This window comes from Kryptolebias marmoratus, linkage group LG23, assembly GCF_001649575.2.
Source record: "Kryptolebias marmoratus isolate JLee-2015 linkage group LG23, ASM164957v2, whole genome shotgun sequence".
Classification (NCBI taxonomy): domain Eukaryota; kingdom Metazoa; phylum Chordata; class Actinopteri; order Cyprinodontiformes; family Rivulidae; genus Kryptolebias; species Kryptolebias marmoratus.
In genome coordinates this window covers 10,356,877-10,379,914 of record NC_051452.1, presented here as the reverse complement: position 1 = coordinate 10,379,914, position 23,038 = coordinate 10,356,877, and the positions used below count along the sequence as shown (strand labels likewise).

The following is a 23,038-nucleotide window of genomic DNA, read 5'->3' as shown; positions in this document are numbered from 1 at the left end:
GGAGGGAGGGGCGGGCGGTGGGGGAGACGGAGCGAGAGGGAGTGCTCGCTGCGTGCGTGTGTCTGACAGAGACGCTGGTTTCCTGGAAAAGCTGCAGAATAAACAGGCTGAGACGGCCCCGTGATGTCACCGCTGGGCGAGAGAGGGACGAGGGGAGGGTGGGGGAGAGAGAGAGAGGAGTGGAGGGAGACACCCATCAGGTTAAAGCAGGAGGAGGGCGACGACCGGCGAGCCAGAAGTGACGGGGAGCGTCAAGAGAAGTCGGATGAGCGGGAGAGGGAGAAGCGCTGTCATCCCCTTTAACAGACTGAAGGAGGAGGAGGAGGAGGAGGAGGGGTTGCATCAATAAGGAGGAGAAGACGAAGAGAGGAGGCTGATGGGTAACGGCGGCACTGATTTTTTTTTTTTTTTTTCCTTTCCTATTTCCTCCCGTAGCTCTACGCTTTTATCCGGCGAGCAATTAGCGCTGCCGGTGTGACAGAGATGCCACGCGAGGTGTGTTTCTGAGGATCCGAACGCGTCACCGTCAGCGAGGCTGGGAGGCTTTTTCGACCCGGAGAGTGTGTGTAGAGGAACATTTTGTCCGGGGAAAGAGTGTGTGTGTGGTTTTTTGTTTTTTTTTGTGGATGAGTTATGGATTTGCATTAGAGCCCCGAGAACGGAGCCGCGGCGCTCTTTAACAAGTGCAGATTTTTAATTTCCATAATCGCGTCTCTCCTGGAGCCACCCTTCTTTGCTTTTTCCCTCCATTCCCCCAACGCCATAAATAATGCATTGTGTTTTTTGATTCTCAAATTCTTTTTTTTTTTTTAATAGAATACTCCGTTAAGCCAAGACGAGCACAATGATTCGGATCCTGAAAAAGTTTATTAAAGTCTCGTTATCAGTCAGTTAGGCTTCGATTGACGAGAAAAAAATGGAAAATAAAACACTATACTGAGATCCAGAAGAGTTTTGGTCAAACCTCACAAACAGGGGCACAGATAGGATTTTTGAACTGGGGGGGCCAATCTGTCAGCAAATGAAATATTATTTGGGATTGTTAAGTTTGTGTACCACTGAAACACAACATTAGTTTTCACACAAACGCTCTCTACGCACACTTTAATGTAAATGAGTCAAATTAACGGAGCATTAATCATCGTTTTATCGGCCATGTTCGTTCTGTACTTGTAGCGAGGAACGGGGACGGGGGGGGGCTGTGCCCATGCGATATCGCAGTATTTGATGCTCGGAGCACGTGTCGAAATTTGGTTCAGTATCTGTTCAGAGAGCGCCGTTTTCCGCCGATCATCTGCGCGACTTTCTCTCGACGCCAAGAGCCCAGGTCCCGGAGCGGCATCGTCACTGAATATGAGGTCGTTCCGAGCGGCGGCGGACAGCGAAGCTCCTGACAGGAAACACATCTGCGCCGCGCCGTCTGCCTCGACCAGCAGACGAGACTCGTTTCTTCGACTCGCACGTTCGACCGTTTTCTCGCTCGAGGCCGGAGCGTTGACCTGGCACGGAAACCGCAGCGGGGTTCGGTGTCCTTGGCGGTCTCGTCCGAGCGCCATTGTCGTGTGAAATGGGCCTGAGTTATCGCCATTTTCTTGCGTCCGCTAAGCTCAATACGCTGTGGCATCCATCTTGAAAGTAAAAGTAATCAGCTGTAGATCTGTCCGGTGGCTAATGGGACATTTTGCTCACGCCGCAGACAAACAAACGCTCAGAGACGAGAGCAAAAACATCCTCATCTTCATCTTCTAACAACTGAAGACCCCCCCTTTTTTTTGTCTCTCATCTCGTCGCCTCTTCTCACTCTGGAGTTGTAGCCGATGCACCAAGGAGGTGAAGAGCAGCGAAACGAGGCGTCTCGTGACTCACAGATGAGAGAAGTCGTCTCCTCCAGGCTGAAACGAATAGACTGGCTGCCTCAGTGCAGACGACGCCTGACTCATGTGTTGTTATCGTCCCCCGTCCTTAAGCACACGTTGCATATTATTGCACTGCCCTCCCCTGGTAATAAACACAGGGGGAGGGTGGAGGAGGTGGAGGGGTTGTTTCACCTGCTGCATAGAAGGAAAAGTGGAGTATTTGAGTGTATAGGCGCCATACGGTCTGAGGAGTAAGCGATGCGCAGTTACAGCTTGTTGCGTTTTCGAGGAATCTTGGACTTTCTCTCGTCAAGGCTGCAGTATTTAGTTCCTTTAGATTTCGTCCTTATCTCCGTTTTACTGACATCGAAGGTGAACTCCTGGAACCGGCGTGATTTTGACCATCTTTAAATATCAGGAAACAAAAGCCAGACATAAATTTGGACACAGATGTCAACTTTTTTCTTGGAATTGTTGATGAAATAAATGGTTGATACTTCTTAGACAGTTTTGTATACCTGGAACGGATTTATCATTGGCTTTATTCTGATTATTTGATTTATTACTCTGATATTCTCCCCATTTATGACTTTAGGTTAGCAACCGGAGCTGAAAATGAAACCAGGTCATTTATGTTGAACGTTGTTTGTTCTGCTTTAAAAAAAACAACAAAAACAAAGCAGCGACTCTTTGTCTCTCTAGGACGCTTCTCTAGGAGGTCGGCTCAAATCGGCAATCTTTTAGAGAACTCGTTAAGTCCCGTTCAGTTTTGTAGCGTTGCAGTTTGAAAACTGGCGCCGCCTCGTCTGCAGAATCTGTGATTTTTCACTTGAATCCCCTTAAAATTTGGGGTTTTTGCGTTTAACTTTCTTTCACTCGGTCCCTAAATGTGCGATTGTTTTTCTTATTTTCCCGTACGTTTTTTGCAACCAGATTACCTCTCCATACTCCATTCAGACATCAAAAGATTCAGCTGGTTCAGGTGATGGGTGCTGACGTTGGGTTTTATGACTTTTATTCTTTATTTACAAAGATTTTCTACATAGAAATTTGTTTCGGTCTCTTCTATTCTCACAAAAACATTGAAATCTTTGAAAGCTACTTCAGCGAACTTTACCTGTTGTTGTCTTCTTGTTCTACTTTAGTTTTAGCTGCTGTTCTGTTACTTATAGCTGTTAGCTAGCCTTGTGCTACTTCCAGTTTATAGCCAGCCTTTTGATAAATTCAGCTTTTAGCTAGCTTTATGCAATATTTAGCTAATATTTTCCTCCTTTTAACTAGCCACTTTAGGCTTTTAGATAACTGTTTACGGCTTTTAGTTTTTAGCTTGCCTTTTGCTACTTTAAGCTAATGATTTGCCACTTTTAGCTTTTAGTTGGCTTTTTATTAGTTTTAGCTTTGAGCTAGCCTTTTGCTGCTTTTAGCCTCTAGGTATCCTTTTGATAATATTAGCTGGTCTTTTGCTACTTTCAGCTCCTACCTACCATTTTGCTACTTTTATCTTTCAGGCAGTTTTTTGACGCTTTTAGCTAGCTTAATGCAAGTTTCAGCTAGTCTTTTGCAACTTTTAGCTACTGTTTTGCTACATTTAACTTTCTGCTACTTTTAGTTTTTAAATAGTGTTTTACTACTTTTAGCTTTTAGTTAGTAAGGTTTTGTTACTTTTAGCTTCTCATTGCCCTTTTAATACTTTTAGCCAAGCCTTTTGCTACTTTTAGCTAGCATTTTGCTTATTTTAAGTGGGGATTTTTCCTTCTTTTAGCTCCCACCTACTGTTCTGCTTCTTCTGGCTTTAACAACTTCAGCGCTGTTTTTCAGCAGAGAAATGTTGTTTCGGTAGTTTGATGCGGCGGCTAAACGTCTCCTCTGTGGTTTGGGACGCCCCGTCAACAAGTCCGTATGTATCAGAAACTGAGCGTTGTTTTGACAGAGGAAAAGGAGGGAATTGAGGAAAATGTGCATTTATTGCGACCCTATTTTAACGTTCAACAACATTATTGCAAATGCACGTTTTCTTATAATCGGGCCTAATTGTTGGGGAAACATGACTTAACACCAAACATGTAATTCAGCTGAATACATCAAACTAGTCATTACAGTCTTTGTTGAGACTAGAAAATATTTTAATAGGAAATAAGATGCATTTTTTTATCCTTTGTTGTCATTCTTCCACCACTTCAGTGACAATAACACTGAATATAAAACATCTAAACTGTAACTTGGTTTTGATTTCTGTGTTGATGTTTTATTCTGTTTATTCAGTTTCTTTGTCACACCTGGCCTGAATTTGTAATCAGCACACTTCTCCCTCGTGTCCTGCCGCCTCGCCGTGCGTTCGTATTCGCAGGTTTCCATCGTTCGGCTGTTCGTGTTTTTGTCTTTTAATTGTCGCGTTCCAAAGGAATAATTGTTTTTAATCACCAAACTCGGGTCCTCAAGCCATCGCCTGCCCCATTCCACATCAAGAATACACCAAAACTAAGCTATACAACAGTTTTTGTAACAGGAAATTCTTACATTTGCGCGGTTTTGTAAGCATGCGCTCATATTTGTTGATCTTGAAGTGTTCCCCTTAAAAACTTTCCATGTTTTCAGGATTTTTTTGCCAACGTGAACGCTGCCAAACGTAGGATTAAAAATCCAGGCGGGAGTAAACTCGGTCTGGACTTTCTTTTTTCGAGCTGCTGCCCTCAAAGATTTGTGTTTGGCACAAGGTTGAGCCCATATCTGTGATGAAGAGCATCATGCTGTAACTCCTGCGGATGTCACCAGATGGTTATATTGTTGTCTTCCCTGTCATGTCTCTTAATTCACCGCTGTCTGTCGCAATAAAACCACTTAAAGTGACTTGAAGCGACAGCCGTAACTCTGTCTTCCGTCTCTTCCTTGCAGTGGACATCAAATCGGCGCTGCCCCTGCGTCTCCCTCCGGCCGCCATCCCCATGGACCTGCGCGTGGACCATAACCAACAGCAGCAGGTGTCCTCGCTGTCCCCTCCCGCCCAGCATTCGCCCGGCGGCGGAGGCGGAGGAGGCGGCGTGGTGGCGGCCTCCGTGCGTGAACAGCAGCTGCAGCAGGAGCTGCTGGCCCTGAAGCAGAAGCAGCAGATCCAGAGGCAGATCCTCATCGCCGAGTTCCAGCGGCAGCACGAGCAGCTGTCCCGCCAGCATGAGGCCCAGCTCCAGGAGCACATTAAGGTACATCATTTACAATTAGCATTATTTATACCACGCTATTAATGAGGCTTTCCCTCTGAGCGGAGGGGGGGGAAACCAAGCAGGGGGAAGTTTACAGCACAGTTTGTTGTTCCACGGAGACGCGCAGGAGCTCCGAGGATTTCCAGGCAGGACCCACATCTCGCCTTTTCTAAATCTCTTCCAAAGCAAGCAAAAGACTGCTCTTAATTTAGTCTGCTCCAGGACTCTTCAGTAACAGACCCAAGTCAGCAGCCACATCAGCTTTAAAAGGCTTCACTCCGAGGAAAGTGGGAGCGGAGAACAGGAAGGCACTTTAGCTTCATTTCCTTTAACTGCACGGACGGATGAGAGCAATATAAGGATGCGTTTGGCTTCAGAAAGTGAGTGAAAAATGAACGCCGGTTGAGCTGCTGGCGAGTTATATAACCGAGGCCTTTACGCACAAGACCTTTTGTAGCTTACTTTAAATATTTATATGCTCACACGCAAAACTTAGACTTAAATGAGCTTTTGTGGATTTCCTTCCTCCTTGTTTTGTCTCTTCTTGTGTTTTTTTTTATTGCAGCTCGGGTCTTTATTTCCTTTTTAATAATGTTTCATCTTTTCTGTTTTTTTATTTTTTGTTTGTGCAAGAAACTTTGCTTGTTCTTCCTCTAATTTTTCATTCAGTGTTCCATTTATTCACCCCGCTGACGTATTTACGGTTGTTTTTGCTCAGAGAATGCGTTGCTAGTGACTCTCAGCTACTACCGCATCAGGCTTTAGCTCAGTAGCTGTAAAACTGACTGGGTTGTAGCCATTTTTTGTGTTTGCCAGTGTTGATTAACTCTGGTGGCCATCTTGAATTGGATTGTAGGTCAGTTGTAGATGTACAGTGTGGGCCATTTATATGGATACACCCTAATAAAATGGGAATGGTTGGTGACATTAACTTCCTGTTTGTGGCACATTAGTATATGGGAGGGGGAAAACTTTTCAAGATGGGTGGCGGCCATTTTGGATCCAACTTTTGTTTTTTCAATAGGAAGAGGGTCATGTGACACATCAAACTTATTGGGAATTTCACAAGAAAAACAACGGTGTGCTTGGTTTTAACGTAACTTTATTCTTTCATGAGTTATTTACAAGTTTCTCAGCACTTATAAAATGTGGTCAAAGGTTCTGCCCATTGTGTTGGATTGTCAATGCAACCCTCTTCTCCCACTTCCACTTCCTGGAAAGTATTAAAGTGTCACATGACCCTCTTCCCATTGAAAAAAACAAAAGTTGGATCCAAAATGGTTGACTTCGAAATGGCCGCCATGGTCACCACCCAACTTGAAAAGTTTTCCCCCTCCCGTATACTAATGTGCCACGAACAGGAAGTTAATATCACCAACCATTCCCATTTTATTAAGGTGTATCCATATAAATATCCCACCCTGTACATCCAATGATTAGTTTCTGAGAATTCAATGAAAATGGGTCCAGTGGTGCCTTTTGGCAGCAGACAGATAAGTTGAAACGATGTAGATCGTGCATGAAGGACGCAATTCCTGTGTGGCTCTTCTTCCTGTGCTTTTCCTGCGGCAATATTTTTTCAGTAGTGACACCTAGAGTTTAAAGGCAGCGCCGCGACTCGCTCGCGCCAGGATCAAAGCTCGAGATTAATCGCGGCCTCACGCTGCCTGAAGGGTGTCCGGGCCCGCTGCGGGGCGGCAGGACCACTCAGAAGGGAACCGGTGACGCACATCTTGAGCACGGAGGCCCGACCTCAATCAGCCTCATTCACAGCCCTTGTGTACACACAGAAACACACACACACACGCAGAATTGCTATTAAAACATACACATGCTTAAATTTCAGCAAACACGCCGTCTTGCCCAGTTTGGTTCCACATTAGGGCCAGAACTGCACAGTTGAGTTCGTGCAAACATTCAGGATCTCCGCTGTTTTCTCGCTCGCGGAGATCTGAAAGTCCTTCAAATTGGAATTCGAAAAGGGTAAAAGTAAATTCTCTGTGTACGCCTCTGGTCTGCTGAGCCACAGGGGTTTAGAGGTGTGTGCGCGTCTGTGTGCATGTGGGTGGGGAGGTTACTTTGGGCCTTACCACCCACTCAAACCCCTTTCCCCAACCTTGGTTTAATTCAAAATTTTAAAAAAAGGATTGAAAGCTGGAAGTCATCCAGAAAGCTCCTCCTCTCAGCCACAGGCTCTTTGATTTCCCTCACTGTAAACACAAATCCGTGTCCCTGCTGCAGAGTGTCTGTTTACCGTATTTAAAACATGCTGATTGCAGAAAACCGGTCTAATATTGCCGTTGAATATGTGATGATGAGGCTAGGAGGCGCACAGAAACCTTAGCGTGTCACAAAAAAAGACATCAAGTTGCTCATTCTGCTTCTGTATTCGTTGTGTATTCCAGAAAACACGTTTCGGTGTGCGGTCGGATCGTTTAATTGGCGCTTTTATCCCACAGCAAGAGTCTCTGCCTCGTTTAAGGACCCTTCAGCGCTGACGAGGAGGTGTTTGTGGGCACATTTTGGCTTTAGTGCTGATTTTATTTTTGACCTTTAGGTTGCAGGACAAGCTGTCAGGCCACAGATGGGTTTTTATCTTTGGGGAAAAAAAACAAAAACAACAACAAACAAAAAAACATTTAAAGCATTTAACAGATGCTCCTCTGATTTTATTTTTATAGAGGAAGTAAGCAGATTGGAAATATGTGTTTAGCTAAAGCCTCATTTCCAGTTTAATTGCTTGTATTTGTTTAAAGGCTAAAGCTTCTGGCGTGAGTTTTTTTTTTTAAAGGAATTTAAATGATTTTCGTTTATGGCTTTGAACAGCTGTAAGAGTGTTTTACTTCAGATGGGAACTTAGGAAGAGCAGGGGTGGAACAAAAATGCATTTTTAAAGCGCAAAGCTTAAAAATTGATCAAATTTTGAGCAAGAGATGCCGTCATATCAATCAGCTGAGTTCTAAAAGCTGAAATGAAGCGTATTTTAAACTTTAATTAATTTTCATTTGAAGAGTCTCCTGAAGTCCCGTAACTAATTGGGGGGTCGTCCGGGATGTCAGCCTGACTTGCCCAAATTTGTTTGCTTTTCATTAACGTGACCTCTTCGTGTCTTCGTGCAGCAACAGCAGGAGCTCCTGGCTTTGAAGCACCAGCAGGAGCTGCTGGAGCACCAGAGGAAGATGGAGAACCACCGTCTGGAGCAGGAGCTGGAGAAGCAGCAGCGGGAGCAGAAACTGCAGCTGCTCAAGAACAAGGAGAGGGGCCAAGAAAGTAAGCTGCAGCGAGACGGAGACGTTATTTCGGGCCAAACTGTTCTGTCTCGTGGCAGACGAAACGATGAGAGCGAGCGGCTGAAAAAGTAGCCGATTCTGTTATTTATTTGGGGGTTTTTTGCACCGATTGCTCGGCAGGCGACCTGAATCGACCAAATTTTAGCTTGACGTGCATCGTTGCAAGCAGCTAATTCACGTGAGCAGAGAAGAGTCAAAGTTGACTATTTATATTATCTTTAAGGTGTTTAAAAAGATGGAATATTCAGCATAAGAAGCTGCAGAAATCGATCAGTGAAAAAAAACGAGTTTTCCACAGAGAGGCGTTTACTGCCTCTCTTACTACTCAGATAAACATACGCAGAAGCTAATTTGCAATCAGGACAAAACTAAATAATTAAAATAGTTATTAATCTAGCTAAAAATGTTTCTACTTTGTTTTACTTTTGAATATTATATGAGACACTGCTGTAATTTATTTCAAATTGAAGTTTTACAGTAAAACAGTGTTTAAAAAGCGTTCGTCCTGTTGTCCAGTGTACATTTTCTGCTTTAAAGTATGTAAAATCTAAGTAAAAACGTTAAGAAGTTGTGATTTGTCATCTTTGCCCAGTAATTTGAAGGATGTAGTTCCAGTGACACAAAAACAAAAGACCTCCAACCTGGTGAAAATACTGTAAATGCTTTATACTGAGCTCAAGGTTTATATTTTGAAAAATATGCGTATGGTGTCATTTACAGCTCCTAGAAATGAATCGGAACAAGACAAACTCAGAACCGGCAGGTCAAAGCTTTAGGAAAATCGGAAACCGGAATCCCAGCAAATATCATCGGCGCATCTCTGAAGAATATTTACGTGTCGAGCAGCTTTAAACACGGGATTAGAAGCCTTTTGGGGGAAATTTCAGTGAAAGGTTTGACACTTCTCATTACGAATTCTGTCATTAAACAAGAAAATAAGGAAAATAAACAGAACAAGACACTTTTCCAACTTTAATAGCTCTGTAAATAGTTTTCCATGTTATCCAGGCAGCAGGCAGCTCGGTCTCATTTACTCGGCTTAGTAAGGACTCTTCATTCAAATCGCTCCGAGGTTGAAAGAACCGCTGTGTGTGTGTGTGTGTGTGTTTCCATTTCGCTCGGAGAACCTGTATATTTGCCGTGGTAAACGAGCTGCATTAGCCCGGTGGCCTTGGCGGGGGCCGGGCCGAGTTATTACCGCTGCCTGCTGGACATCGCTCAACAGTTCATTGAAAGCAAGTGGACAGGAGTCCTTGAGAGCCGTTTACACACTATACGGAAAAATGGTCAGGGATCGGGGCGAGTGTTTGTGCGCACGGCAACGAGGGGAATGGAGCGGCTACTTGGTGGTCCGCCGCTGTTGACTTTCTCAACATTTTGCATCGCTTTAAGTGTATTTTTTTACTGCCAGTTTAAATTTCACATTATCTTTCTAAAATGTCCCTCAAACCCTGGCACGTGAGGGACATTGATTAATAAATGGTCTAACTAATATAACTAGATGGATTATCTGCCAGTAGGTTAATCAATAAATTGATGTTGTTTAAATCATAGGGTTGTGCTCATCAGGCTGAGAGAAAAAAAAAAACATTTTTAGTGCATAAAAAAGCTAAAATCTTTGATTTTTAAGTCATCCTTGTATTGGGTCAAATTAAATGACAACAATGGAGCACAGTTAATGTCTTGAAATCATAAAATGTGTGTTTTTTTGCAGCTGTATCAGTTCTTCAGAAACTTTTCTTAAAGTAGCTAAAGGAGAATTGGTATGTCGTTGTAAGTTGGGGCTGAGTTACGCGTTGTAAATGTGGTTACAGAGTTAGACCTGTTTGATTGAATTATTCTAAAGGCACTTCAGTCCCTAACTCAGAAACCAACATGAGGCAGCTTTAAGGAGACTCGCTCCATGTTGTCTCACTCCAGACTCAGTTGTTTGGTCAGTTTGTAGTTTTGTTGTTTTTTTTTTTTGCCAGATTTTACATAACCTCTCGCCCACGTTCCTCCACCAGGCGCTGTGGCCAGCACTGAGGTCAAGATGCGTCTGCAGGAGTTTGTCCTGAACAAAAAGAAAGCTCTGGCCCAGCGGAGCCTCAACCAGGGAGGCCTCCCCAACGACGCTCCCTACTGGTACCGGTAAGAAACCGCTCGATCCGTATGAGCCAGAAACCTGGAAAAGGTTACGTTTTTAACATCATCTTATGGAGAGATTACAGCCTGTTTTCAGCCATGAAATCAGTTCAAAAACCACAATAATCACTGTTATAATGTCAGGTCACCAAAAATGGGAAAAACTAGCATTCCTTAAGGAAAGACGTATTGCCCGCTGCCTTACATGCCAAGGTTTTAAACAAAAATTCTGCACGATCTATTGTTGCTTGAAATATGTGACAGGAATGATTCTCGGCTACGACCACACCAAATTTTAGCTCGATGTCTGTAAAATCGACTGAGTTCCAGACGGTTTTGTGTTTACTATGGTCAGTCAGCCATCTCGAATCAAGTCGACTCTCAAAGCTGGTCGGCTGCAGATGTACATCCGGTGATCATCTCCAGAGAGTTTCATTGAAATCCATCCAGCTGTTTGCGAGACGCCTCGCGAACAGACGCACAAACGCCGGCGGTTACGTTACAATTTTCTTTTGTGGCTCATTCAGAGTTTAGATGGTAAATCCTTCCTCTGACGGCAGATAAACGAATCAATCAGCTTCCTCTCTTACTCACCTGTCACGGCGTATGAGCCCGACTGAAAACAGCAACACACACCCACACACACACACACACATACAGGAGAGCAGGATATTAGAACTTGATGACAGGAGCTCTGGCCTTGAATATTTATCGCAGCATCTCTGAAGCCTTCTGCAGGTGCGCACATTTGCTGTTTCCTCTCTGTTTGCTGTGGAAGTCAGCTGTCCTGTGTCATTATTATCGGTGGATGAGCAGATATACCACATGGTCATTCAAACTGAAGCGTTCGGTATGTAAATATGTACGTTGGTTATATTTGGCTGAATGAAACGCCAGTGATGAATATTACCTGAGCAGTACATGAATTATTCACTGAAGTAATGGAAAGGTTACTTCTGTTGTAATTTTTGTTTGAATTATTGAAACTTGTTTTGTAGAAACTGTCTTAGAACTACAGAAATATGAATAAATGGAGATCATGCAGACTGAAATGCATTTATTTTGGAGGGCTTTTTTTGTTGTTGTTTTCCCTCTTCTCTTGAGTCAAAAATACCTCAATTCTAAAAAAGTTGGGGTCGCGGGGCAAAATGTAAATTAAAAAACACTTCAAATGTCCAAACTAAGATGCTGTAAGAAGGAAAGTTTTGGAAAAAGTTCAGTAAAATTTGGATTTGATGGCAGCAGCACGTCTCAAAAAAGTTAGAACTGGGGCAAGAAAAGGTTGTAAAAGTAAGTGGTACTAATAAAAAATCAGCTGAAGTAGCATTTTGCAACTAATTAGGTTAATTGGCAACAGGTCAGTAAGAGGTTTGGGTATAAAAAAAGGATGTTAAAGAGGCTGAATCTATTAGAAGTAAAGATGGGCAGAGGATCACCAGTCTGTGGAAAACTGCGTCAAAAAATAGTGGAACAATTTCAGTTAGAAGATTTCAAGAATTTGGAGAAATCTCCGAGCGCGCAGTTCAAAAGCCTGCCTCTCTGATGGTATGGGGGGGCATTAGTGGCATGAGCAGCTTTCACATCTGGAAAGGCTTCATCAATGCAGAACGGTAGATACAAGTTTTTAGAACATCTGCTCCCATCGAGCAACGAAGACCCGGTTCTGTTGAACAGCTAGAGTTCTACATCAGACAAGAATGGGACAAAATTCCCTCCAAAACTTCCAGCAGCCGCTCTCCACAGTTCTTAAGCTTTTACAAACTGTTTTACAAAAAGAGGGGAAGGTTCAAAATGGTAAACATGACCATGTTACATTTTTTTTAGATGTTTATGCCATCAAATTCAAAATGAACTTCCGAAAAACTGTGCCGTTTCTTAAACATTTCATATGTTCATTTTGTTCCATTGTGAATAAAAAATGGCTTTAGGAGATTTGCACATCATTGCATTCTGTTTTATTTACATTTTACACAACAACCCATCTTTTTTTTTTAAGAATTGGAGTTGTTTATTCAACTCGTAAAGCAATCCTAAAGAATATGTCCGTCTGTTCGGTACAATGAAGAGCCTAAATCCAAAAACTACAAATACAGTACATAAGTGAATAAATACTGTTACATAATGTTGATGTGTGACCCAGTGAAACACCCACAAGCGTTGACTTTCAGCTCAAAGTAACACAGTGTGTCTGTGTATTTCTGCCTCTGTTTCTCACATAAATCTCTCCACTCTCTGAACTCGGCATCCCACTAAGTTTCAGAGAGACGAGTGTGTACATCCGCCTGACAGGAACATGCATTTGGGCCGGAGCCAGCTTGGCTTAAGTTTTTTCCTGCAAACGCCACCTTGTTCTGTCGAGCAGATGGCGGCACATGTCCGCATCCCTGCCAGAGGATTTTCACGACGGCTCAATCAGTCAGATCTATGACAGACATGAAGTTAGTTACTTTCAGAAACACGTGAGCTGATTTGTCAATGATTATGTGCCTTTTTTGTTTGTTTGTTCTTCAGTAAAACCCAGCACAGCTCTCTGGACCAGAGCTCGCCTCCTCAGACCGGTGTGTCCGCCTACAACCACCCCGTGCTGGGCGTCTACAACCCCCGGGACGACTTCCCGTTGCGAAAGACCGGTACGTCTTCTTCGTCGTACAGTTTTGTCCTGTATCTGCTGAAGGCATGCTCAGACGGAGATGGCACACGCCGTATTATGAAACTGTTACGTCCAGTAGCTGCATTGCAGACTCACGTCTGGCACAATTCAGACAGCATCAGAGGTCTGCACCATTAATCACATCCACATTAGGCTGTCAGGGTCTCCCAGCGTCCCCCACATGAGAGCGTGTAGGTGGTTCTGGAGTGCAGCGGTGAGAGAGTTTTACCGTTTTATCCCCTGTTGTTTTAAAAAAGCCTGTAATCTTTAGACATTTTATTTAAAGCAGATGTTTTTGAACCTGAAGCTAGATGCTATGTCTGAATGATTCAAGAATTAAAATTGGGGCAAGAAGTTAAAGAGTTTAGGCTTTCTACTACGTATTTCTTTTAATTTAGCGTAACATTATTGAATAATATTTGAGAGATATGTCAGCTGGGAAGATCTATATTTGAAATTCATCACTTTTGGGGTTCCCCAGGGGTCTGTTCTCGGTCCTTTTGTGTGTTTTAATGGCTTCAGTGTAACTCTACCCCTTTGCTTCATTTAATATTTATGGATTTAGAAGCATAATAAATATCCACGCATCCATCTAGATTGTTCCCTGGCCGCAGCTTCTTGTCTTTGTTTCTCTTTGCTCTCAAGATGACAGTTGTCTAAAACGTATTGATGGATACACCTTGTTCCAAATCCTGAGCTCTAATAAAACCCACCACTCAGGTTTTGCAGAATTAGTTTTAAAAGCTACTTTTTAGTCAAAGGAATATGTTATAAATGACTCTCAGCTACTACCATATCAAATTTTAGCTCAATATCTGTAAAACTTACAGACTTTTAGACATTTATGTGTATTTTTAAAGTCAGTCGCCTGTGGCGAACATCTTAAATTAGGTTGACTTGAAAAGTTAATGAGTTGTAGATGTACATCTAATGATTATTTCCTGAAAGTTTCATTAAAATTTGTCCAGTGGGTTATGAGATATGGTGAAAGTGGAGTTTTAGCTTCGTAATGTATTAAATTCTCTGTTTGAAAGTGAGTTTTGAATTTTGACGCTGAAATTTAAAGATATGAATGCAAACGTGATGGTTTTGACTCCATGCTTCACCTCCGTTATTGTTGATTATCTTTTCTTACTCATGGAAAATGAGGCCTACGTAACAATAAAGACATTATTTTCGGCGGGGAGCATCTTGTGCTTCTGCGCCGTTAAATAACGGTCCCAAAAACAACATGAACAACATGTTTTCTTTTAGGTCTGTGACTAAATCTTGACACGTCTTTGTAGAGGATTAAAAACACTTCAGAAACGTCCCACTGGAAAAACACTTAACATCTAATGTCTTTAGGTTTCGGAGCTAAACCAGCTGTTTTTCCATGTTTTTTTGTGTGGCGCGCTGGTGTGTGTGAAGCGTGAGCGGTGCGTGTGGCGGCGTAGCTGTGAAGCAGCGGTCATCTTACAGCGCAATTATTCACTTAACGCAGCGGCAGGCGGCGGCAGCCCGTGAGCCTCTGGGCCTCTGGTTATGACAGCAGAAACACCACAGTTGACTCTGGCCCACACAGCCACATTCCAACCAGGGAGAGCAGCAGCCGAAGAAGAAAAATGAGCAGGAAATGAAAAAAGGGGGTTAAAGTAAAGGCCTCGCATTCCTTAAAGGAAGGTATATCACCCGCCGCCTTTAAACTCAGATAATCTCGTCTTGAAAGTAATGCTGCGCTCGTTTGTGTCTCAAAACATGTCGGGAACAACTGTCAGTTTAAGATGCACGTCTAGGTTTTACTTCCTGAAAGTTTCATTTGGCTAGATATTTTGCTAACACGACAGACAAACACACACACAGGGGTGGAGATTAGAGCACTGGATGTGGGCGCTGGCAGGCAGGATTAAAAATAAATCCAGCATGTGGGACAAAGACACCGCGCCGAAATCAAACAAAGCAGCTTTATGGAGGGGAAACAAAGATGGCAGCGAGCGAGGCGATCGCCGCTCATTGCTCGTCTGCTGACTTGTGTGAGGCTGCCGAGGGCGAGGAGAACCCGTGCCACCCTGATATTTGCCCACAGCGGTGACGTGCTTTGCGGGGTTTACTTATGGTAATGCCCGCTCGGGCTGGTTTAGAGACTCTTTTATATCGCCGCCAGGCCATAAAGTCTGAAAAAATGGAAGGTGGGTACGCCCAACGACGGTTAAAAAAAAAAAAAAAAAAAGCGAGGGAAACAACGCTCTTTTGAGCATCTCTTGTTTCGCACTTGAACTTTTAGGAGATGTACGTCACAACTGATTAACTTTTGGAGTCAATCCCATTCAAGATGGTGGCCATATTAGCCAACGATTCAGAACTGAACACTTTGATCAAAACGGCGACAGCTCTATCGCTTCTTGACACACGATTATCCCGGTTCAAAACTCTGGCAGGAAAGGGCAAGATTGGATTTCAAGCAGCGCAAGTCCAGTTTTATTTGGCGACAGCCGTGGTTACCGCGGCGACATTGAACCGGATTTAAAGCAGAGCGGCTACTTGTGCAACGGGAGAGCAGCAGGTGTTTATTTTTATTTTTGGCACAATTGGAGTGCAAGGGACAGGAAATGGATTTACGGCACTTCAGACGGAACGCTGATCGTCCAACGGGGGAGAGGAGAAGGAAGTGGTGGGAAAAAGTTCTGCGTGACAAAAGGGGGGATTCTTAAAGCCCTGAGTTCCAGCCAGAAAGAGGCCTAAAGTCATTAACCCTCTCGTGTACGGTCCACAGCGAGGGGCGAGAGGGAGCGTCACATGAATAATGCCCTGTGTGGAGCGCGCTCTCACACACACAGAGATGCCTCAGAGGGACGCAGCCGAGGTGGAAAAGCGTGAGGCCCTCTTGACTCACTGTGCTCTTTGATAGAGGCAGAAGCGAGGCAGAGCGACGCAGGCTGTTCCTGGCAGGGCCAAGCGTGGATTTCTGGCCAAACTGGGGCAGCCCGTCCTTCGCCTGCACACAATGGCACATGAGCAGACCGCTCCTATACGACCCCAGTGTGTAAAATGTGAATGAAAACAGATTGCAGCAATCTGCATGAACCCTTACTTTATTCCCAGAGGAACGTAGTAAACGTGTCAAAGGTTTTAAACTAAGAAATTGTAAGAAAGACGGTTTTGAAAAAGATAAAAAGTTGTTCTGGGTCCATATTTCCCTCTGTGAAGCTTCTCCTCTTCTTTAAACAACAGTCTAAACATCTAGGACCTGAGGAGAGCAGCTGCTGGAGGTTTTGGAGGGAATGTTGTCCCATTCTGTCTGTAGAGGATCCTAGCTGTTCAACAGTACTGGCTCTTCTTTGCTGGATTCGTTGCTGGATGGGAGCAGATGTTGTAAAACCTGTATTTACTTTTCTGCATTGATGCTGCATTTCCAGATGTGTAAGCTGCCCATGCCAGAGGCACTGATGCACCCCCATACCATCAGAGAGGCAGGCCTTAGAACTGTGTGCTGATAACAGGCTGGATGGTCCCTCTCCTCTGTGGTTTGAATCCATCTGACCTCAGATCAGTTCTCCTCTTTGGTCCAGAGAAGACAGTAGCGTTTCTGGATGGTGTTCACATCTGGCTTTTTCTCTGCCTGATAGAGCTTTAACCAGCATCTGTGGACGGCACGATGAACTGTGTTTACAGACGATGATCTGTGGAAGATTAGGATGTCCAGAACAGAACCAGAACCAGGCCTGGTTTTAATGCAGTGGCCCCTGAGGGCCCGAAGATCACAAACATCCATTATTGACTTTCAGCCTTGACCTTTGACCTCAGAGATTTCTCCCGACTCTTGAAATCTTTTGACGATTTTATGAACTGTAGATGGTGGGATATTCAGTCCATTGAGGACCATTATTTGGAAATTGTGCCACTAGGTTTGACAAACTTCTGTCCATTTTTACTCCTAAAAGAGCCATCGTCTCTAAAATCATTTTCTTTATACCCAGTCCTCCTCCTGACCTGTTGCCAATTAACCTAAATAATTGCTAAAATTGTTTTTTATTCGTACCACTTACTTTTACTGCCTTTTGTGTCCCGAGACGTTTTTGAGACGTGTTGCTGCCATCAAATCCAAATTTATCTGACTTTTATTTAAAAAACAATGATGCAAATGTATTGGTTTGAACATTTAATATCTTTACTATGTTCCACGCTGGATAAAAATTGGATTTATGAGATTTACATTTTACACAACCTTGCGTCTTTTTGAGGATTTGCCTCATCCATAAGACCCATTCAAACAGGGCGACAGAACATCAGAAAAGATTTTTTTGGAAGTACTTAATGGGAAATATTCCCACAGCCTAATGGGTTTGAGAATTAGGACGGACCCGGTGTTTTCTGGCCGCGTCGTGTGGTTTCATTTGAGTCCTTTCAAAGAGTGGAGAAAACCTCTTTTCACAGATATTGACGTTTTCTGCATCGATTCCACTCGACTTTGAGTACATCTTCGCTGTGATCATTAGAGGCTGCTGTCAGACCCAATCGTTCTCCTTTTTTTTTTTTTTTTTTTTTTCAAAATGGGTCGCGCTGAAATGGAAACCCGACACTTTCCAGCGTCGCTGGTTGTCGTTGAGTTGTGTGCGTGGTGCCTTTTTTTTTTTTTTTTTTTTGCATTGTGTTCCACGCTAAAAGAAACAAATTCTGAGGAAGTCGGCTGCAAAAGGAGAGCTGTAAATGACGTCTGACGTTCGTTTGTTTTCGTGTAGTCGCGATCAATCGGCTGGGTCTCAGCAGAACGTTACTGATTAAAGAGTTCTCCTCAAACTAATTCGGCTAAAATCAGTTGTACTTTTTTTTTCTTTTAAAGACATTTTTATCATCTCCGTAGCCACACATTCAGCTCTCAGTCTCCGTGCCGCGTGGAGCAGCAAAGATTAAAGAGTTTTGGCTCATTTAGGAACTTTTTCCATGGATAATTGAAGCGTTTTTGATATCTGAAGCGGCTCTAAACCTCATTAAGACGCACCGAGGGACTGCTTTTATTTTACTGTTCGAAAACTGAGTTATAACTGCTAAAGCCTTCGTTTCATGCTAATTGCCAGTTAGAGGTTTTCAGGACTCCCATACATTTCCCCCACAAAGATTAGATTTAAGCCCCTTTAACTGGACTGAATGGTCGTATTATTGCAGTTTCATAGTTAACTGAAACAAAATAAAGGCATTCCTTGAAAGAACGTGTATCGTTTTACACTGAGCTCATCTTACGATGAAAAACGACAAAGAGTTGCAGCCGTCTTGGTCGGACCTTGAAAGAAACATCATGAAACAAACTCATGCATCATTGTGAGATGTCACGCTCAGAGTATGTGTTGTGAATGACTCTCAGCTACTACCACGTCAAATTTCAGCTCAGTGTCTGTTACATTGTCTGAGTTATAACTATTTTTGTGTTGGGTGTTGTTGTTAAGTTGTGGCAGCCATCTTTAATTGGACCGACTCCAAAAGTAATTCAGTTGTGAAGGTACATCCAAGGATTACTTTGTGGGAGTTTCATTAAAATCTGTGCTGTGGTTAATGAGATATTTTGCTAACAGACAGACAGGATTGAGTTTGATGGTTAATGCTAAAGTTTGAAGCAAAGATCTTGTGCAAAGAGAAGCACTTGGAGAATGTGTTGTGAATGACTCTCAGCTACAACCACGCCAAAGTTTGGCACAATTTCTGCAAAACTGTCTGAATTGTAGCTGTTTTTGTGTTTTCTAAGCCGAGTTAGCTGTGGCAGCTAGCTTGAATTGGGTTGTCTTCGAAATGTAATCAGTTGTAGAGGTACATAGTGTGATTATATCCTGAATGGTTCATTAAAATCCATCCAGCGGTTTAGGAGATATTTCGCTAACAGACAGACAGGAGCAAAAAACATAATCATTCGTCTTTGGGCAGCGGGCGATAATTAACGATAATTAACAAATTACGAAAGACAACATATAAGTTGATTCAGTAAAACTGAACATCATTGTTTCCAAAGATCTGAGAGTCAGATTTGGTTTTTCCGACATCCTTTATTTGGCTCGGAGTAAATTGGCTTCACAAGCAGATTCCTATCAGCAGTAATTGGTTCGGCTCCATCTGGACTCGAGTCTCCATTTCGCTCGGTGCTGCCGTACCGTCACACCTCAGCCTTCACACCTCTCTCGGCTATTTTTACACGACGCCGCAAACGGGAGAGCGAGTTTTTCCGACTTGTTTCCTGAAACGGAGGACTCCTGAATTGGTTCCCGCGAGGCGCATGAACGTGGGACATAGCCGCGTACCGCTTTTTGGACCGCAGCTCGTCTTTTGATGTCAAAAAAAAAAACGAGATAATGGAGGATGAAAAGGGGGCTGCCGAATGTTGGGACAAAACAAACAGAGCATTAGTGCCCTGCGGCCGCGGCCGAGGTGACATGCCGTTCCCTTCTCCCTGCCTCCGTTCGCAAGTCCGTGACAGCGCAGACAAAACCGCCAAAATGCCGTGTAGGCAGTCAGACACGGCTCGCAAATTGGAGCTAATTGCTTTTTAGCTCGTCTTTTGGGGAAAATGGGAATTTGGCTTGTTCGGGGAGCACCTCAGCAGGAGGGATGAATTGTGTGCTAAATGGAGAGCAGCGTGTAACAGTTTGTCTCGCAAAAAAACCCCCAACGGTTTATTAACGGGGCGGCTTTGTGGAAGGCGCTCCACGGCAGATCGGGCTATAGGGTGTGTGTGTGTGCGTGTTTGTGTGTTCAAGATGGCCACTGCAGCTAACGGACACTGGAAAACACAGATAACTCCATCGGTTTTACGACTAGTGAGCTCAGACTGGGTGCGGTAGTAGCTGAGAGTCACACCAGACTCGTATTTAAAGTGCCAAGATGCTCCCTGAGCTGCTTGTCTGTTAGCAAAATATCTCATGACCCACTGGATGGATTTTAATGAAGCTTAGAAAAGTGATTCCTGGAACCAATTCAAGATGGCTGCCACAAACGCTCACCTTAGAAAACACAAAAATAGCCAAATAGCTCTGTCAGTCATGCAGATAAAAAGCTAAAACTCGGCGTGGCTTTAGCTGATAGTCACCTCCAACGAACGCTCTGAGCATTACACGTTGCTGCAGTCTGTTAGCAAAATATCTCACGGAGCACTGGACAGATTGTAGTGAAGCGTTCTTATCGTGTGTAGATCTACAACTGATTAGTTTGTGTCAGATTCCAAGATGGTCATCACAGCTAATTAACCTGATTCAGTCAGTTTTACGGATATTGAGCTGAAATTAGGCGTGGTAGTAGCTGAGAGTCATTCACAGCGCAGGAAATGAAATCAAGAATCGTTTTCTAGGTTTAAGCTTCATTGTTTTCAAGTCTGGGCCTAAAGGTGGCGGGCGATGTGCGTTACATGGTGACACGCCCTGGAGCGGTTGAAGTCTGAGTGCCCAAAACGTTCCGGTCTCATTCCGTCCTTCTCTCCAGCCTCGGAGCCCAACCTGAAGCTCCGCTCCCGGCTGAAGCAGAAGGTGAGCGAGCGCAGGAGCAGCCCGCTACTCCGACGCCGGGACAGCCCCATCGCCACCGCCAAGAAGCGCTCGCTCGACATGGCAGGTAGGAAGCCACGCCCAGTCGGGAGTTCCGCCGTCCCGTTGCCGCCGCGCGTGTTTGATCCTTGTTTTTTTTTTTTGTGTGTGTGACAGATTCGGCGTGCAGCAGCGCCCCCGGATCCGGCCCGAGCTCCCCGAACAACAGCTCCAACAACATCCCCAATGAGAACGGCATCACGGTGTCCGTCTCCAACCACACGGAGGTAACGCATCGCGCCGCGTTGACCCTGCTGCTGAAAGATAATTTCATTTAAAAACAGCCGACTGCATGAATCCGACCAGCTTTGGTCCTCGGTGGCTTTGTGTGTTTGGAAGTGCCGATCCGTTAATGATGATTTGTAGCTTCTGAGCGCTGCAGACTGTTGCATATCCAAATGATGCGTTTTGAAGTGGCGGGTCTGCAGATGAGGAGCCGAGCGGAGGAGCCGGGAAGATGCTATTTGCGGCTGCCATTAGGGGCACTCAGACAGAGTGTGGAGGAGGCTTGAGGCTGTGACAATTTTTATAGCACCAGAAGGATTCTGTTGCCGTTTTGTGGACATCCACTTCTCTGCTGTGTTTTTTTTTTCATGATGCATAAACAGATAAATCATTTAAATGTGTTTTCCAGGCGTCTCTGGCCCAGAGGCTGTGCAGCGGCGCAGACAGCCAGCTGTCTCTGTACACTTCGCCGTCCCTGCCCAACATCACCTTGGGGCTGCCCGCCACTGCGACCGCCACCGCCGCTTCCAGCGTAAGGAGCGAGCCGCTGCCAGTAGCTTCACACTTTGAATGCGCCGAATTTGTCGGCTGCGGAGCCGATCGATCGCCTGTAGCGGGTTTTATTGAAAAGCGGCCTCCCTCTGCTCCCCCCCCCCTCTCCGTTTCCAGGTCACCTCGGCTCAGCAGGACGGCGGCCTGCAGCCAGCCCTCTCCCTCAGCCCTCCCTTCCTCTCCGGAGCCCACCTGACCTCCTACCTGGCAGAAGCCGGTGCAGGAAGCGGAGGTTCCCACAGCCCGCTGCTGCAGCACATGGTGCTGATGGAGCAGAGTCCGGCACAAAGCCCCCTGGTGACAGGTAAAAAGGGTTCGGCTGCGGCTGAGGGTGGGCGGGACTGATCCAGAACTCCAGAAACAGACGAGAAAGACTAGAGCTGAAATCTGCTGAAATCAGCCGAAGAAGCTGAAACCTGAGTTTTGGAAGCTAAACGAAGCAGAGCACTAGCTAAAGGCAGCAAAAGGTTAGCTAAAAGTTAAAAAAGTAGCAGCTAGGTAAAAGTAGCAACAGGCTTTCTAAAGACTAGCTAACAGCTAAAAGTATTAAACATCTTACTGAAATATAGAAGCAAAACATCAGCTAAAAACTTAAAGCTAAAAGTATCAGAATGATAGCTAGAGGCTAAAAATGGCAGAATGGTAGCTAGAAGCTAAAAGTAGCAAAGTGTTAACTAAAAGAAGCTGCTAGGTAAAAGTAGCCTAAGGCTAGCTAGAAGTAGCGAACTGCTAACTAAAAGCTAAAAGTCACAGCTAGCTAAAAGAAGCAAAAGGCTTGCTGAAATGTAGTCACAAAATGTCAGCTAAAAACAAAAATAGGACTTTCGTAGCTAAAAGCTGAAAGTAGCAGAACGATAGCTAAAGGCCAAAAGTGGCAGAATGGTAGCTAGAAGCTAAAAGCTATGAAAGGATAGTTAAAAGTATAAAAAGGGTGACTAGAAGCTAAAAATAGCAAACTGCTTACTAAAAGCTAAAAGTAGCAAAAGGCTTTCCAAAAGAATCAGAAGACTAGTTAACAGCTAGAAGTAGCAAACAGCTGGCTAAAAGATAGTAGCAAAAAGCCAGATACAAACTAAAAGTAGCAAATTTGTAGCTAAAATTAGCAGAATGGTAGCTAGAAGCTAAAAGCAGCATAAAAAGATAAAAACGGAGCAGGGTGCTGAAGCAGATTTTATAGAGAAGGTTTTTTTAAAAAAGTGTATTTCTGTGCGGAAAGTATTTTGTCACCTTCTTAAAATAATTGCCTAAGTCTTTTTTTTTCAAAAATGATTTTTTTTGCCTAAATCATCTCAACAATCAACAAATGGTTCAGTTTTTTGTTTCCTGAAAAATTGCAAAAAATGACTTAGACAATTATCTTAAGAAGATGACGATTTGTAAATAAAGTTTAAATGTTTTAAAAAAGATAAATAAATGTTACAAATACTTAAAATCACAGCACCCATCATCGCCTGAATGAGCGGAGTGTTTGGACGCTTTACGTACTTAGGTTGAAAAAAAAAAAAAAAACGTACGGATAAATAAAAACCGTGAAAACAGCAGTGTGAACGCTGAATCGGAGTTCAGAGAATTAGAGGAATAGGAGGAAATCGACAAACGCAGCCCT

At 44.0% G+C, this 23,038-nt stretch overlaps 1 protein-coding gene across 3 annotated transcripts in view; it reads left to right on the top strand.

The window, feature by feature from the left end:
* The window catches only part of LOC108246799 (histone deacetylase 4), a 65,304-nt gene that overhangs the window by 25,886 nt on the left and 16,380 nt on the right, over positions 1–23,038 (top strand). For all 3 annotated transcript variants that reach the window (XM_017434520.3, XM_017434519.3, XM_017434518.3), the window contains 8 exons: positions 4,749–5,053; positions 8,173–8,323; positions 10,350–10,473; positions 12,979–13,097; positions 20,555–20,683; positions 20,773–20,882; positions 21,290–21,412; positions 21,550–21,736. In XM_017434520.3, coding sequence (XP_017290009.1) covers positions 4,749–5,053; positions 8,173–8,323; positions 10,350–10,473; positions 12,979–13,097; positions 20,555–20,683; positions 20,773–20,882; positions 21,290–21,412; positions 21,550–21,736 — 1,248 coding nt within the window. The remainder of the gene's footprint in view (positions 1–4,748; positions 5,054–8,172; positions 8,324–10,349; positions 10,474–12,978; positions 13,098–20,554; positions 20,684–20,772; positions 20,883–21,289; positions 21,413–21,549; positions 21,737–23,038) is intronic.